The sequence below is a fragment of the Lucilia sericata genome, unplaced genomic scaffold (genome assembly GCF_015586225.1).
Source record: "Lucilia sericata isolate MDLA Ls3-8-SP2 unplaced genomic scaffold, ASM1558622v1 Contig006487F_arrow, whole genome shotgun sequence".
NCBI lineage: Eukaryota > Metazoa > Arthropoda > Insecta > Diptera > Calliphoridae > Lucilia > Lucilia sericata.
Window position 1 is genome coordinate 1 of NW_023997770.1, and position 17,725 is coordinate 17,725.

General features: G+C 33.7%; 1 protein-coding gene across 1 annotated transcript; it reads left to right on the forward strand.

The window, feature by feature from the left end:
- The first annotated feature begins 4,489 nt into the window (after positions 1–4,489).
- LOC119615640 lies at positions 4,490–14,501 on the forward strand. The gene is made up of 6 exons (XM_037971649.1): positions 4,490–4,682; positions 7,110–7,136; positions 10,608–10,716; positions 10,768–10,781; positions 13,144–14,015; positions 14,384–14,501. Exons 1-6 carry the CDS (start codon positions 4,593–4,595, stop codon positions 14,499–14,501), a joined length of 1,230 nt encoding a protein of 409 aa, XP_037827577.1. The 5' UTR covers positions 4,490–4,592.
- Positions 14,502–17,725: the final 3,224 nt, after the last annotated feature.

A 17,725-nucleotide genomic window follows, 5' to 3' on the forward strand; every position in this document is an offset into this window, starting at 1 on the left:
TATAGACTAGACTATAGTTAGTTAGTTAGTTAGTAGTTAGTTTTTAGTTTCGTTTAGTTAGTTAGTTAGTTAGTTAGTTAGTTAGTTAGTTAGTTAGTTAGTTAGTTCGTTAGTTCGTTCGTTCGTTGTTCGTTCGTTCGTTAGTTAGTTCGTTTTCGTTTCGTTCGTTCGTTAGTTTAGTTCGTTCGTTTAGTTCGTTTTCGTTCGTTCGTTTGTTCGTTCGTTCGTTCGTTCGTTCGTTCGTTCGTTCGTTCGTTCGTTCGTTCGTTCGTTCCTTTCGTTCGTTCGTTCGTTCGTTCGTTCTTCGTTTCGTTCGTTCGTTCGTTCGTTTCGTTCGTTCGTTCGTTCGTTCTTCGTTGTCGTTCGTTCGTTCGTTCGTTCGTTCGTTTCGTTCGTTCGTTCGTTCGTTCGTTCGTTTCGTTCGTTGTTCGTTCGTTCGTTGTTCGTTCGTTCGTTTCGTTCGTTCGTTCGTCTTTTGTTCGTTCGTTCGTTCGTTCGTTCGTTCGTTCGTTCGTTTCGTTAGTTCGTTCGTTCGTTCGTTCGTTCGTTCGTTCGTTCGTTCGTTAGTTCGTCGTCGTTCGTTCGTTCGTTTTCGTTTCTTTCGTTCGTCATTCTTCGTTCGTTCTTCGTTCGTTCGTTCGTTCGTTCGTTCTTCGTTCGTTCGTTTCGTTCGTTCGTTTCGTTCTGCTCTCGTTCGCTCCCCCCCCGTTTGGCCTCTCTTCGGCCCGCCCGCTCCCGTCCGCCCGCGTTTCGCCCCTCCTTTTCCCAATAGTTTGACTATAGACCAGATTATGGTTTAGACTAAAATCCAATCATTAGTATAGACTACAGTTCAGTCTACAGCTTCGACTGCAGTTTAGATTATGGTCCAGGCTATATTTTCACTTTTACCCATGACTTCGATCCAAGTTGATCGCTTTGTAAGAATACCTGTAAGAGAAGAAAAAAATAGAGTTAGTAGAAGGAGAGATAGAAGAAACAGAAGGAAGGAAAGGAGATAATGAGAAACTAGAAACGTAGTGTGATTATTACGTCTAGACTTGAAGTTCTCACTAGTCTAAACGAATTAAGGAATGCGACAAGCCGTTTTAATCGCACCTAGAGTTCGATTTCGAGGCATATCCAAGGCTGTGCAGTTACAGAGAAGTTGAACTACCGTTTCATCTTCATTCTGACAACTTTAACAGAAGTCATTATAGGTAGGATCAAAGCGTCTAGCATGGCCAGATTAACTAATTTTAGTATTTGAAGACCAATGTGGCTCCATATAAGGCCACAGCGCTCTAGCTATCGAGCATGTGTATTCACTCGATCAACGTTCCTGAGTCATAGAATGACAGTAATCTGCGATCAACTTTTTAATTACAGGTAATGGTACTTCACAGAACTGATCTAATTTCCAATTCACTAAGCGTGGAACCAACTCTTGCCAAAGAGTCCGCACATATTATTGCCATATATGTATAGTACCGTCTCCTTTGACCCTATAAGAATAATGTTTGAATGTGTCCGCCATATCATTGAGAGACATTCGGCATTAATGGGTAAGGTTAGATGTGGAAAACACACCAATAAGGGAATGGCAGCTTGCCTATCGGTAAAAATTCTGATATCTCTATTATAATACCAAATATTTTATTTGAAATAAACAAAAATTATGCCAATAAAAAATACGAAAAACTTCTAGTCATCTAAAACACAACTTCCCCCATAAATTAATAAATAAACAATAAAACTTTCAATTTCATAAGTGTTTGTCAAACACACAACTGCTCACGCACGCTCATGACACTTTCAAAATTTAAACAATAGGTTCTCGTCATTTTTGGCCACCTAAGTAATAGAAACCAAATAATTATGATTGTGTTCAATAGATTCAAGAGTGAATTCCAAAGAAAAGGGAAATTACATGACAGACAAAACTGTTCAACCCGAACAAGTGTCAAGTCATGATGACATTTACTGCGAGAGTGTAATTTCCTTTAAACTTAGACTTTGTAACACGATAAAATAGCAATATTTTTCTATTGTTGCAGCTCATTTAAGGAAAAACTTTTTGAAGCGTGCTATGCTCACGTAGACCAAAGCAAATAAGGGAATTGGGCAAAAAGGTTAAAACAATATCAAAAAATATTTTTGTTACAATAAACTAAATAAATTCTCTTAAATAAAACTCAATATTTAACAACCATGAAAAAATTTGACAAACAACAACTGTCAAAAGTAAATGTACTCTTTTCATCACTTTAAAACTTTCTCTTTAAAGTTGAAAAAACAACCATTTAACACATTATGATGACTTACTGTCAGGCAGTGACAGTTGAATTTAAATTGTTGTTTAGAAAGAAAAAACTGTACCAGTGACATTTAACTGTTAAATGTGACATTTGTGTATCAAATGTTTGCTCTACAAATAGGGTTTTCTATTTTGGGAATAACGGGGAAGAACGTTTTCCGATCTCAGGGAACATTTAAAAAACAAATTTTCTATTTATCCAAAAAACCATAGACTAGACTATAGACTAGATTATAGACAGGACTATAGACTAGATTATAGACTGGACCGTAGACTAGACTAGACTATAAACTAGACTATAGACTAGACTATAGACTAGACTATAGACTAAACTATAGACTAGACTTTAGACTCGACTATAGACAAGACAATAGATTAGTCTATAGTCTAGACTATAGACCAGACTATAGACAAGACTATAGACTAGACTATAGATAAGACTATAGACTCGACTATAGACTAGACTACAGACTAGACTATACACTGGACTATAGACTAGACTATAGACTATACTATAGACTAGACTATAGACTATACTATAGACTAGGCTATAGAACAGACTATAGACTAGACTATAGACTGGACTTCAGACTAGACTATAGACTAGACTATAGACTAGACTATAGACTAGACTATAGACTAGACTATAGACTAGACTATAGACTAGACTATAGACTAGACTATAGACTAGACTGACTATAGACTAGACTATAGACTAGACTATAGACTAGACTATAGACTAGACTATAGACTAGACTAGACTATAGACTAGACTATAGACTAGACTATAGACTAGACTATAGACTAGACTATAGACTAGACTATAGACTAGACTATAGACTAGACTATAGACTAGACTATAGACTAGACTATAGACTAGACTATAGACTAGACTATAGACTAGACTATAGACTAGACTATAGACTAGACTATAGACTAGACTATAGACTAGACTATAGACTAGACTATAGACTAGACTATAGACTAGACTATAGACTAGACTATAGACTGGACTATAGACTAGACTATAGACTAGACTATAGACTAGACTATAGACTAGACTATAGACTAGACTATAGACTAGACTATAGACTAGACTATAGACTAGACTATAGACTAGACTATAGACTAGACTATAGACTAGACTATAGACTAGACTATAGACTAGACTATAGACTAGACTATAGACTAGACTATAGACTACTATAGAGTAGACTATAGACTAGACTATAGACTAGACTATAGACTAGACTATAGAGTAGACTATAGACTAGACTATAGACTAGACTATAGACTAGACAATGGACTAGACTATAGACTAGACTATAGACTAGACTATAGACTAGACTATAAACTAGACTATAGACTAGACTATAGACTAGACTATAGACTAGACTATAGACTAGACTATAGACTAGACTATAGACTAGACTATAGACTAGACTATAGACTAGACTATAGACTAGACTATAGACTAGACTATAGACTAGACTAGACTAGACTATAGACTAGACTATAGACTAGACTATAGACTAGACTATAGACTAGACTATAGACTAGACTATAGACTAGACTATAGACTAGACTATAGACTAGACTATAGACTAGACTATAGACTACTATAGACCAGACTATAGACCAGACTATAGACTATAGACTAGACTATAGACTAGACTATAGACTAGACTATAGACTAGACTATAGACTAGACTATAGACTAGACTATAGACTAGACTACAGACTAGACTAGACTACAGACTAGACTATAGACTAGACTATAGACTAGACTAGACTACAGACTAGACTATAGACTAGACTACAGACTAGACTATAGACTAGACTACAGACTAGACTAGACTATAGACTAGACTATAGACTACACTATAGACTAGACTATAGACTAGACTATAGACTATACTATAGACTAGACTAGACTATAGACTAGACTATAGACTAGACTAGACTATAGACTAGACTATAGACTAGACTATAGACTAGACTATAGACTAGACTATAGACTAGACTATAGACTAGACTATAGACTAGACTATAGACTAGACTATAGACTAGACTATAGACTAGACTATAGACTAGACTATAGACTAGACTTTATTAGACTAGGTTATAGTTTTTAATGAAATTTTTTATAAAAATTGTATTTTCTTAAAACTAATTTTCCAATTTCTCTAATTTCTTAGGTGGCTGCTGTGGTTCAACTAAAAAACGTACTATAGTTGGCGGCTGGGCGTGGGCCTGGTGGCTAGTAACCGATGTCCAACGTCTCTCCCTAAATGTTATGACCCTTAATCCCATGTGTGAAAATGTGGAAACAGCCCAAGGTGTACCTTTGACAGTTACAGGAGTGGCACAATGTAAAATCATGAAGGTTAGTTTAACCGATCAGCTAGAAATAAGTTATGCTATAAATTATTATAACAATTTATAAAGCTTTTAATAATTATATTATTTATATTTATTCTTATACAAATATTTATTAATTGTTTTATAATTATATGAAAAAAAAAATTGTGAAGTATTTTAGTAGATCTTCTCTCCCCCTCCCTCCAAAGTAAATAAGTTAAAAACTTGTATGTAAAACTTGCATGTCATTTGGCTTTTTTTCGAATTTAATTTATATAAAATAATTTGAATTAAAATATTTATTTCAGTATAAATTTTGTTCCTTTTTTATATATTTTTAATAATTATTTATTTGTTATAGTTTTTAAAATCTAGAGAATTTATTGAAAGAAATGTAAGTTTAGTTGAAAACCTAAATTATTTCTTGTTTTAAAAAATGTATTGTTGAACTTTTTTCGTTGTAGTAAAAACACAATTTCTTAATAAAACTAACAGTCTAAACTTTCCAATCGGACATTGGTAAAACTGCCTTCAACAGAACATTTTTTATATGTACCAAAATTCACGACCAAAAAACTTGAAGAAAAGTACTTTCAGCTGAATTTATAAATATATGTATATATGTATGTCCATTTGGAATAGTTTTTACTGTAGTTTTGTTTTAATTTTACTATTTATTGACACCTTAAAAATATTGTCGTATGTACAAATTTATAAATTCTTATTTATATTTTTTGTGATCCTCAAAATATGCTTTAGTTTTTGTGTTTATAAACGTACTAGCAGTGCTTTAAATAAATGCATTCTTACTGTGGCATTGATTTACAAAGGTAGCAATTTGAATGCTTTAAAAGAATTTTGCTTTTCCTATGGAAAATTTTACTTCACATAAAGCTTAAATTTTCCATATAAAATTTTGGCTTTATGTTAAGCTTTTCTTTCTGTAAAGCTTGAAATTACTATGTAATTCGGAGGTTCTTTGGAATCGAAATACATAGTAACCCCCACTTGGTTTTCCTATAGAAAAGTTGCTTTATGTAAAGCTTCACTTTTCAATAAAATTTCTATAGAAAGAGTAGAAAAGAAGTTTTTTAAAGTTGCTTTATGTAAAGCTCGCCTTTTTGAAAAATCTGTTTAAATTAAATCAAAATTGCGGTAATAGTACCTACGGACATATAGTAGCCTGAAGATAAAACACTATGATAAGTTAAGTATGAACGGAGTAAACCGAACCGAACGTGCTATGACCAAGATCATCCAATTAAAACCTACAAAACATACCCACATTTCACCATTCAGTATCCATAATCATCTAAACGTCATATCCACCAGCTCACAATGGGACATAATCAAGATTTTTTGGAAATATGTACATCTGGCTGGTTCGATCGGGCGTAGTTTCGAGTTTGAGTTTAGAAAATGGATCCCACAAAGTAGAACACCTTCGACATGTTGATATTTTTCATGACTTGGTCTACTTTTTTTAAATATTGGTTATAAATGTGAAACTATTTTTCTGAAATTAATTAGAAAACAAAGTTTTCACACACAAAATATAAAAGACGTGTTTTTTTCCAGGATCTATTGTCTTTACGACGTTCCGAACTTGACATATATATTGTTATACAATATTTTAAATTTGGGAAGTCTCAAAGCTGGTTTTTATCACGAATCGAGCGTTTTCAACTTGATAACGGAATGCCGATGAAGTTGTTTGTATGTTATCTTTCTAGTGAGGAGTTTCGTCCGAATGTTTCGCCATCTCGTTAAGGAACGCCCGGCATTTAAGGACCAAGCTTGATATTGTATAAATACCACTTATGGCCTTCAGGGCAGCCTGGCTATCGGTGTATATTAGAATATCAGCGTTATATATTCAATAGAACCTGATCCAGTTTGCAGCCGTTTTATGGCTGATAGTTCAGCATTAAGAACCCTACATTCATCTAACCCTAAACTCAGAACGACTTTCTGAAGTATAAAACTTTATATCTTCGTCATTTCAGACATTTTTAACTTTTTCGGATTTTAGTTTTTAGACCTGGTAGATGGCAACGTCACATGAATTGATGGCTTGAGAAGTTTGTCGTTTGTAATTTTTACAATTTAATTTGCTAAAGGCCCAGGAATCTAAATCTTAAACATTTTGAGAAAACCCGTAAAAAATATTTGGATGAAAGTGAAGGAAAATTCTGCTAAGCTGACTCTCGAATTACTATTAGTTTTTAAAAAAGTTTTTGGATTTGAAGCAAAATTTTTTATACCTAACATGAAACATCTTATCTAAAACATAATTTGAGGATCACATTCTTGTCACTTGTCCTAATTTTCTGTTTTTAAATAAGTAGTTTAGTCCTATGTCACCAATTTTTAAATGTTATATTTATATGTTTAGTTGAAAATTAATTATTGATTTGTTTTTTTCTTTTTTACTTTTTCTTATTTTCTTTAGTCAAACTCGTATGCAAAAACTGAAGAGGTATGATTTTTCTTTTAAAAAAATAATACTTAATCATTTTCAGTTTTGATTTAATGTTTTTGTTTTTTTCTTTATTATTTTTTGGTTAACAAAATCTATAAAAATTGGAGTAATATTTGCAATAGTTTTGTTTAATTTGTTTAAAAAAAAAAAAAAACTATATTTTATTTTGATTGAAAAAAGGTACGCCCAAAACACTTTTTTTTTATAAATGTGTATTTTTATAATTTATTCCAATTAACACTTACTTAGCTTTAAGGATTTAAAAAATTTAATATGTAAATGTAATAACAATAACAATTGTATATAAATAACACTAAAATATTAAGGGTAATCACAGTCTAGTATTATATTAATTAAAAGTGTTTAACTTTTAAATTTCCAAAAAATGTAAACAATGATTGCACTTATCTCCTACACGGTGAACAGAGTTGTATTTTCTTGGTTTTAAATAATTATATAGCATACTTATTGTGATTATCCTTATCAAACATATGTATGTATCCACACTAATAACTTAATCACATTTAAAACACAGGCATGGAAAATTTTAAATTTGAAATAATACTTTTAAGGTTTGAAAGTACTAACTAAAATACTAAATTAAATTTCAGAATAGACTATAGACTAGACTATAGACTAGACTATAGACTAGACTATAGACTAAGACTATAGACTAGACTATAGACTAGACTATAGACTAGACTATAGACCTAGACTATAGACTAGACTAAATAGACTAGACTAGACTAGACTGTAGACTAGACTATATACTAGAACTATAGACCTAGACTATAGACTAGACATAGACTAGACTATAGACTAGACTACTATAGACATAGACTATACTAGACTATAGTACTAGGACTATAGACTAGACTAGACTAGACTATAGACTAGACTATAGACTAGACTATAGACTAGACTATAGACTAGACTATAGACTAGACTATAGACTAGACTATAGACTAGACTATAGACTAGACTATAGACTAGACTATAGACTAGACTATAGACTAGACTATAGACTAGACTATAGACTAGACTATAGACTAGACTATAGACTAGACTATAGACTAGACTATAGACTAGACTATAGACTAGACTATAGACTAGACTATAGACTAGACTATAGACTAGACTATAGACTAGACTATAGACTAGACTATAGACTAGACTATAGACTAGACTATAGACTAGACTATACTAGACTATAGACTAGACTATAGACTAGACTATAGACTAGACTATAGACTAGACTATAGACTAGACTATAGACTAGACTATAGACTAGACTATAGACTAGACTATAGACTATAAGACTAGACTATAGACTAGACTATAGACTAGACTATAGACTAGACTATAGACTAGACTATAGACTAGACTATAGACTAGACTATAGACTAGACTATAGACTAGACTATAGACTAGACTAGACTATGGGCTAGACTATAGACTAGACTATAGACTAGACTAGACTATAGACCAGACTATAGACTAGACTATAGACTAGACTATAGACTAGACTATAGACTAGACTATAGACTAGACTATAGACTAGACTATAGACTAGACTATAGACCAGACTATAGACTAGACTATAGACTAGACTATAGACTAGACTATAGACTAGACTAGACTATAGACTAGACTATAGACTAGACTATAGACTAAACTATAGACTAGACTAGACTAGACTATAGACTAGACTATAGACTAGACTATAGACTAGACTATAGACTAGACTATAGACTAGACTATAGACTAGACTATAGACTAGACTATAGACTAGACTATAGACTAGACTATAGACTAGACTATAGACTAGACTATAGACTAGACTATAGACTAGACTATAGACTAGACTATAGACTAGACTATAGACTAGACTATAGACTAGACTATAGACTAGACTATAGACTAGACTATAGACTAGACTATAGACTAGATTATAGACTAGACTATAGACTAGACTATAGACTAGATTATAGACTAGACTATAGACTAGACTATAGACTAGACTATAGACTAGACTATAGACTAGACTATAGACTAGACTATAGACTAGACTATAGACTAGACTATAGACTAGACTATAGACTAGACTATAGACTAGACTATAGACTAGACTATAGACTAGACTATAGACTAGACTATAGACTAGACTATAGACTAGACTATAGACTAGACTATAGACTAGACTATAGACTAGACTATAGACTAGACTATAGACTAGACTATAGACTAGACTATAGACTAGACTATAGACTAGACTATAGACTAGACTATAGACTAGACTATAGACTAGACTATAGACTAGACTATAGACTAGACTATAGACTAGACTATAGACTAGACTATAGACTAGACTATAGACTAGACTATAGACTAGACTATAGACTAGACTATAGACTAGACTATAGACTAGACTAGACTAGACTAGACTATAGACTAGACTATGGACTAGACTATAGACTAGACTATAGACTAGACTAGACTACACTAGACTACACTAGACTACACTAGACTAGACTAGACTAGACTAGACTAGACTATAGATTAGACTATAGACTTGACTATAGACTAGACTATAGACTAGACTATAGAGTAGACTAGACTAGACTAGACTATACAGTAGATTATAAACTAGACTATACACTAGACCTGAGAATAGACCATACACTAGTTTATAGACTGGTCTATTGTCTAATTATTTAAAGTTTATAACTTAGAAAAAGTACGGAAAATTTCGTATTTTTCGAAGTCATCAAAAAATACTGGACCCAAATTATGGCATACGATATCGATCGAAATCTCCATTTAGATTTCGATCGATATCGTATGCCGCAATTTGGGCCCTGAAAATAAGTACTATAGAACTGATATTTCCATGCCTGTTACAACATCTGTAAATTATATAAATTTCATGTAAATTATTTATGTTTCATGTAATATATTACAAAAAAAAAACATTAAAAAAAACTATGTAAATTATCTTTTTATGTACATACACATATGTAAATGTGTGCTATATATATATTTATATAAATATTTAATAACAATCTTATAAATAACCTATAAATATGATGTATTAATATTGTTATTCTTCTTTTTTTCTATTTTTTTATATATATAAAAAAAAACCGTTACGTTACGTTTCATTTCATTTACGTTTTTAACTATTTGATGGATTCACTAACTTCGTTCGTTCCGTATATTCCTTATTTTGCGTGTTGACTCTCTCATCATCTTCATTTTGCTACATACACAAAATAATAAATAATTCCTAAAATAAAAAACTCACTCTCCATCATCATCTCCTTCAAACTTCAAATAACAATAACAAAAAAATAAATAATTTAACCAAAAAATAATAAATGAAAAAAAAAAAACAAAAATAAATAAAATCTAAATCAATACGGCTGATATCTTATGCAGATGATGAATGTTTATTATTTTCATCATCAGGCTGACGAACTTTTGGGTACGGCCAGTGAACAATTTTTGGGCAAAAATGTAAGTGAAATCAAGCAAACCATCCTGCAAACACTTGAAGGTCACTTGCGTGCCATATTGGGTAAGTAATTTGTTTTTTTTTTTCTGCTTTAATTTTAATATAAAACAATAGAGAATTTAATATATGTAAGTGTTATTAGATTGACTATTTGGGGTATTCACAGTTTATTCATTTATAAATGAAAGCATTGCATACTTTTGGAGGCAACACTCTTTACAATATGAGACACACTGTTCCTGGCCATTATTGATTCTTACTTCGGTATATGTTGCAATTTGGATTACCTTAACTTAATGACTTGCCCCCCCAAAACAGACTTGAGTCATGTATGGTACCGTTGTGTTACCATTTTGATCCTCCTTATCACTTGTATATATATTCTTGACAAATCATGATTAGGTTATGTTAACTGGTTGTCCATTTGTTGTCACTGGAGACACACTTGGCTACTTGATAACAATTACTCTCGATTCCTATCCAAACCAGTTTGTGGCACGAAAATAGGAGTCTATATTTCGAATGTCAGCATCACACAGATCCGTTAGATCATGCAGGATATTGGCACTTAACAGATTTAATCTATACGCAGCTAGCGCAGAGGGGGTGAGTTTTACTCTCTTCTTCCACTTCATCCTGACACCTCCTGCAGAAGACATTACTCCTTGATTTCTGTCTTCTAGCATATAGCCCAAAAGGCCAGAGGCCAGTCATCTCTGCAGTTAAATTCCGTAGATTTGCTTTCGGAAACTGAAGTAGGGATTCATGATATTCATGAGTTGGTTTGGTGGTGTAGTATTCAATGTTGTCTGGGATTTCTCCTAAACAGTTGATTATGTTACAATGGGCTTACTGTTACCCCGACTTGAGGGCAACATCTTGATCCATTAGTTCAATCAATTTTCTACCAGTGAAAGTCCATTCGTATTTCCACCAAACAAGGCAGCATACAATAATATGGGCTGTACAACCATGTTGAAGAGTGTTCTTAGGACTCTTCTGCATGACTATCTTCAATTAAGACCCGAATTGCAACTGGATTAGTTGAAGTTTGTCTGTGATATGCAGTACAATGTCGTAAACAAACTCATTCACATAATTGAAATTACAGCCTTTCGGAAATGCATCATCAAGATTGTTACCTTCTATATTCCAGTGTTAGGGAATCTATATAATTTTAACAAATGTATCTCTCGCAATCTTCTGTGGAGACGCCCTGTTAGCGATTCGGTGAAGTCAATAGTATTCTTTTTGCATAAGGTATGCCTATATCGCAGTCCAACTCATTAATAGAATTCATATAATGCTAACCGATGAAAGTATAGCAATGGTGGTGTTGTCAAGACAGCGGGATACCTCATAGGAGTAACTGTGGGACTAAATGTTCGCAATGATTTGATATTACAAGAATGGATGCAGAATGAATCTGGGGTCTGCAAAGTTCACCCAATCAAGTGAACAACGACTAAGGATTTCGCTGCTACAACAACAACAGTTATTGATTCATCAGTAAATACTTCAATGGTATATATCGATCTGTCTGAAAATCACGGCTCTAGTGTAACATCGTTCAAGTATAATCTCTAATTTAACAGATCCATGATTTTGTATAGCTGCTACTTGCTGGTATAGCTCTGATTGGTCCTATTACCATAATCGTTTACTTTCTTATTATACGTTAAACGCTTTCTGATGCCAACCACCAGACAGTTGATCCATAAAATATAATTGATATTACGAAAGTTTCGTATAACCAGTATATATTTTTAGGTTTAAATCCCCACTCATGCCAATTTGAGTGCTTATTTTCGAATTTAGTTTGCAGTCCAATATTAGTCCAAATCGGTATTTGGAGCTATCGGACTCTTTTTGTGCATTTAGATTTGGATTTTGCTAATCTTTAAATTTTATATTGTCTAGTGAATAGTACTAGTTCCGTTTGACTGGATAAGATTGCTGCGTCGTCAAATCATAGAATATTTAAGTGGTAATATATCTGCTAACATCTATACGACTCCTCTAAAACTGCGACTACCCTCAATTATTTGTATTTAAATAATAAAAATGGAATTGTATATTTAATTCCTTAAGTATTTGCGGTATTTTTTATCATTGTTCTAACACACGCTAAATAATTTCTTTCTCGCTTAATTATTCATATAATTTTCTATTTTAAAAAGACATATACCAGATATGAACAAATCTTTTAATGAATTCGTAAGTGCCAATGTAAGGGTGTCTCATGCTTAAATCAAAACAACACAACTGTCAAAACTGTAATAGTGGCATGAAGAACCTATAAGTTCTGATATTCGCCCAGCCATACAGTGCTTAGCAAGGTATACCTTTCTGTCAAACCAAAACTGTTGATGTATATTTCTTAATATTGATTCCAAATCTTTTTCTGTACAAATTATTGGAAATTAATCTTCACAAATCTTTTGGCGGTAAACTCTAGTATGTGAATATTAAGAATGTGTATAGTTAAAGGTATGCTTTGATCAAAATATATCAGCCAGAACAACTAGAACAACCAGAGACATTTTAACATCTGGTCTCTCCGACAACACCAAGAGATGGCTAGTGAACGACAGTCATTTGTGGAACCAGAGATCTAAATCTCGTAGAATTAAACAGGGAGTACCCCAAGGTGGAGTTCTTTCGCCGATCCTGTTTAATTTCTACATGTCTAAACTCCCAACACCCCCGGACGGCGTCCAAATAATATCTTACACCGATGACTGCTCGATATTGGCCACGGGCAATAGTATTGATGACCTTTGCAGTTTGATAAACAGTTACCTATGTGATCTTTCCAGCTTCTTCCATTTAAGGAATTTAAAAATATCGCCCACGAAATCCTCAGGAACTCTCTTCACCACCTGGACTAAGGAAGTAGGGCTAGAACTGGATGTGACAGTCGATGGCGAAAAAATTCCGACGGTAAATCACCCCAAAATACTTGGTGTCACATTCGATAGCCTCCTTATGTCCTCAGCGCACACCACTGCAATCTGCAACAAGATGCGAAGTAGAAACAAGGTACTCAAGTCTCTAGCCGGCAGCACTTGGGGAATGGATAAAGAAACCTTGTTGACTACCTATCAAACGATTGGCCGGTCAGTGGTAAACTACGCAGCGCCAGTGTGGACACCTAGAGTTAGCGACACGCAATGGAAGAAGCTTCAAAGCTGTCAAAACGCAGCCCTAAGAACGGTGACAGGCTGCATTCAAATGATATGCGAAGAACATCTGCATGACGAAACGAAGATGCTTTCAATTAAGGAACATAATATCATGCTGTCAAAGCAGTTCCTACTGGGATGTCATCGGAGGGGCCACCCAAACCACCATCTAACGGAGTTAGAATCCCCCCCCCCAGGCATGTCAGGAAAGATCTTCGTATGTATGAGAGTGACATCCAAGAACACCTGGATGATATAGAGGACGAAAGCTCATACAGGACAGCTTTGAATACTATCCATCAACAGGCGGTGGAAGACTCCATCAATTCCCACCGCGATAGTATAATACTGGGAGGTCGTCCTCCACCCGTTGCAAACGAGGAACGAAACCTACCACTTCGTACTAGAGTGGTATTGGCACAACTTAGATCCGGATGGTGTACCCGTTTAAACTCGTACTAGACGAGAATAAACGACACCATTCAAGATCTTTGTCCTGCATGTGGAACAGGCCCACACAATGTTCAACACCTTTTTAACTGCAGGGCAAATCCAACTCAGTTGGAACCTGAATCCCTTTGGACTCAGCCGTTGGATGCGACTCGTCTACTGGGTTTAGATCTAACGGAGTTGGATAACCAAAGCGAAGAAGAAGAAGAGTAGGGAATAATGTTTAACTATATATACGTGTAATTTCAGGTGTCGCTGCTACAACAACAACAACTAGAACAACCTGCGCGCAGGGACTCCGTTTTGACAGGGCCACTCCATTCGTCAGATGTAGTGTTGTATAGTATTAGATCCAGCATATAGCCGTGAAAAATCTCAAGTTTGAGATAAGTTTGACCCAGATATCTCACCAAGGTTGGATATGAAGTAACTGCCAAGAAAACTGTTTCTCTTAACGGCTAGAGCAGGGCATACAGAGAGAAGATGAAATACCATTTCCTCTTTTTCCCTATCTTTCCAACTGCTACAATACTCATTGAAGGCGAACTCGAGCCGACTTGCATGTCTGCCTAGCACCCGGTGTCCTGTTATTACTGCTATCAACCTCGATATATCCGGCCTACTTCAGGTTATAAGGTGTCTATGTTGCTACAAATATTAAGATCGTATAGTATCCTCCTACAGGGTGACATTATCGCAAATATTTCAGCTTGAAAAACACTACATTTGTTGAGAAGACTTATCCCAACTTCTTCACAGAAGACACCAGAACCAACACCGCACTTAAATTAGAACCATCTGTAAAGATTCTGGTGGTATTTTCACTTGGTAGGTTACCCCTACACCACTCGCTCCTAGAAGGAACTCTGACTTTGAAACTCTATCAAAGTCCGTGTATGGGATAGTATAGTCGGATGGTTGGTTCAAGATTGAATGTAGTAGGTCTAAAATCTTAACATGTCCATATGTTCTTGACCTCCAACATCCGAATGAGTTAAGCATGCTAGCAGATATGACCTTTATATGCAGATCTATAGGTACAATGTGGAATATAGTAGTCAGAGCTTCTGAAGGACTAGTTCTTAGATGCTTGATTATATCTCCGATATTTTTTCAAAAGTTTGAAATTTTAAGATTTAATTACTTGACATTTCTGTTCAGTAATCACTTCCTAAGTATTCTCCTAGCTTTAAACAATTTACTTTAATACCCAACATGTCTTGAGTCATTTGCAAAAAAGTTGAATGTATTGTTGTAAGTAAGAAGTTTTATTTTTTCGAAAAGTTTTCCCTACTAAAGAGAATATGAAAAAAATCTCATTGTCATCTCATGTTTTAATAAGACATGACATCTAAATCATTGTGTTCAATCTTAGGGTACTGGACTGACTTTATGCTGTTTACTCAGATTGTTTTATTTTATGTTAAAGTAAAGAAAAAGAGCAAAAATTGCACAATTTCATTCTTATTTTATTGAAAAAGTCAAAGTAATTTCAATAAATCTTTTTGGGAGTCTGACAATTTATTATACTTGCACAGTTTTATTGTAATGTTCGGTCCTAAAGTAATTTAGAGGGGATGATGATAGTGTAATAATAGAAAGAAATTGAATGGATATTTAGGAGAAAGATAAGTTTAGAATGATTGGTAAGAACCTTAAGAAATAAAGGTTAGATTAAATGGAGAATGTAATCGATTTCAATGTATTAAGTTAGTTCCACCTTTGGGTTAAATTTTTCATAATGGATAGGTTGAGCATTGAGTGCATATTCTCAAGTTTGGATTCAATCAAATTATTAGTATTTTTCCTAAATTAACTTAGTTCTTAATTGACCTTTAAATCTAATCATCCTATTCCCTTTTGAATCGAAGCTATTTTCTTTCCGATTCCCTCTAATTTCCTTCAAAACCAGCTGTCATTAACAGTTGCTAGTATATCTTTTAAATATTCATAAATTATTAATAAATAAATTACTGTTTACGACATTTATTTCTAAATACTTAAAGGTATTTTATATATCGATTTTTTCCACATGTTAAGAAGGACACCGTTATAATAAGGACTCATTGTTTGTTTGTCTAACGATATTATAACAAGTGTAAGAATTGTCACCAGGACACGTTTTTGCAAGTTGTCCAAGTTGTATTTGTATTTTCACAAAAAGTCATTTGAAAGTGAACTATTATTAAAAATAATTATGTACAAAGACGTCATATAAAAACTTATAAATTTATTTCAATTATTAAACAGGTACAAGAAACAAGTAATAATTATTGTTTCACTTAACAAAAATTCTCTATAAAGTTTTTAATAAGAAGCTTGTTAATATCTATAAATGATATCTTGCTTAAATACCCTACATTACAGTCCCATGATTGTTATTGCCTTTTTAAGTTCCGATCCTATAAAGAATATATCTTCTCTATTGTTAAAATTGAGCAATCTGTGATTCCATTTGCAAGTACGTCTGATGAAATCTATTTTTTCTAAATCCCCCAATCAAAACCTTGAAATAATCAATCTGAAATATGTTCCAAAATTTTGTTATTAAAAATCAGATAGAGTGAACAGAAGAGATCGAAGTGAACGCCTGCATCCTGGCCTTATTTCATGGTGGTACTTTTCCAATCACAAGGTGAGCTGATTAGACAACTCACTAACGCTGGTTTTACCATTCAACCCAGTACACTTCGCATTTACCCGACATACTCTAGGTGGGTAAGGTCCGCACGCCCAGCATCTATTCCATATCATATTTGGGTTTAAACCACAGCCTCCACGTGCACCTTAAAGGAACCTCTCCAATAATCGGGGCAAGACAAAGTCCGAAACTCTGCCCTGTGGGCTACCGGTTCCCGTAGTTATGCGATTCTATAGTTTGACCCTATGTCAAATCATTTCATGGAAAGGCCGAGATATAATTGTTTAACACGTGTTTTATAGTTCGGCAGACTGGGAATACTGCGATAGCACCAATATGGAAAAGAAGGGAAAGATTCATCAAGATAACATGATGCCGGAAGGAAATAGAATGAACAATAAATGTCTGAGATATTAATTAGTTAATAGTTAGTTAGTTAGTTAGATAGTTAGATAGATAGAGTTAGTTAGTTAGTTAGTTAGTTAGTTAGTTAGTTAGTTAGTTAGATAGTTAGTTAGTTAGTTAGTTAGTTAGTAGTAGTTAGTTAGTTAGTTAGTTAGTTAGTTAGTAGTTATTAGTTAGTAGTTAGTTAGTTAGTTAGTTAGTTAGTTAGTTAGTTAGTTAGTTAGTTAGTAGTAGTTAGTTTAGTTAGGTAGTTAGTTAGTTAGTTAGTAGTTAGTTAGTTCGTTAGTTAGTTAGTAGTGTTAGTTAGTTAGTTAGTTAGTTAGTTAGTTAGTAGTTAGTTAGTTAGTTAGTTAGTTTAGTTAGTGTTAGTAGTTAGTTCGTTAGTTAGTGT

Excerpts from the sequence above, each read along its gene's own strand:
- LOC119615640 (XM_037971649.1), top strand. The coding sequence starts at position 4,593 with ATGACCCTTAATCCCATGTGTGAAAATGTGGAAACAGCCCAAGGTGTA. Across the intron at positions 4,683-7,109 it reads CACAATGTAAAATCATGAAG|TCAAACTCGTATGCAAAAAC; the intron begins GTTAGTTTAACC and ends TATTTTCTTTAG. Across the intron at positions 7,137-10,607 it reads CGTATGCAAAAACTGAAGAG|GCTGACGAACTTTTGGGTAC; the intron begins GTATGATTTTTC and ends TTTCATCATCAG.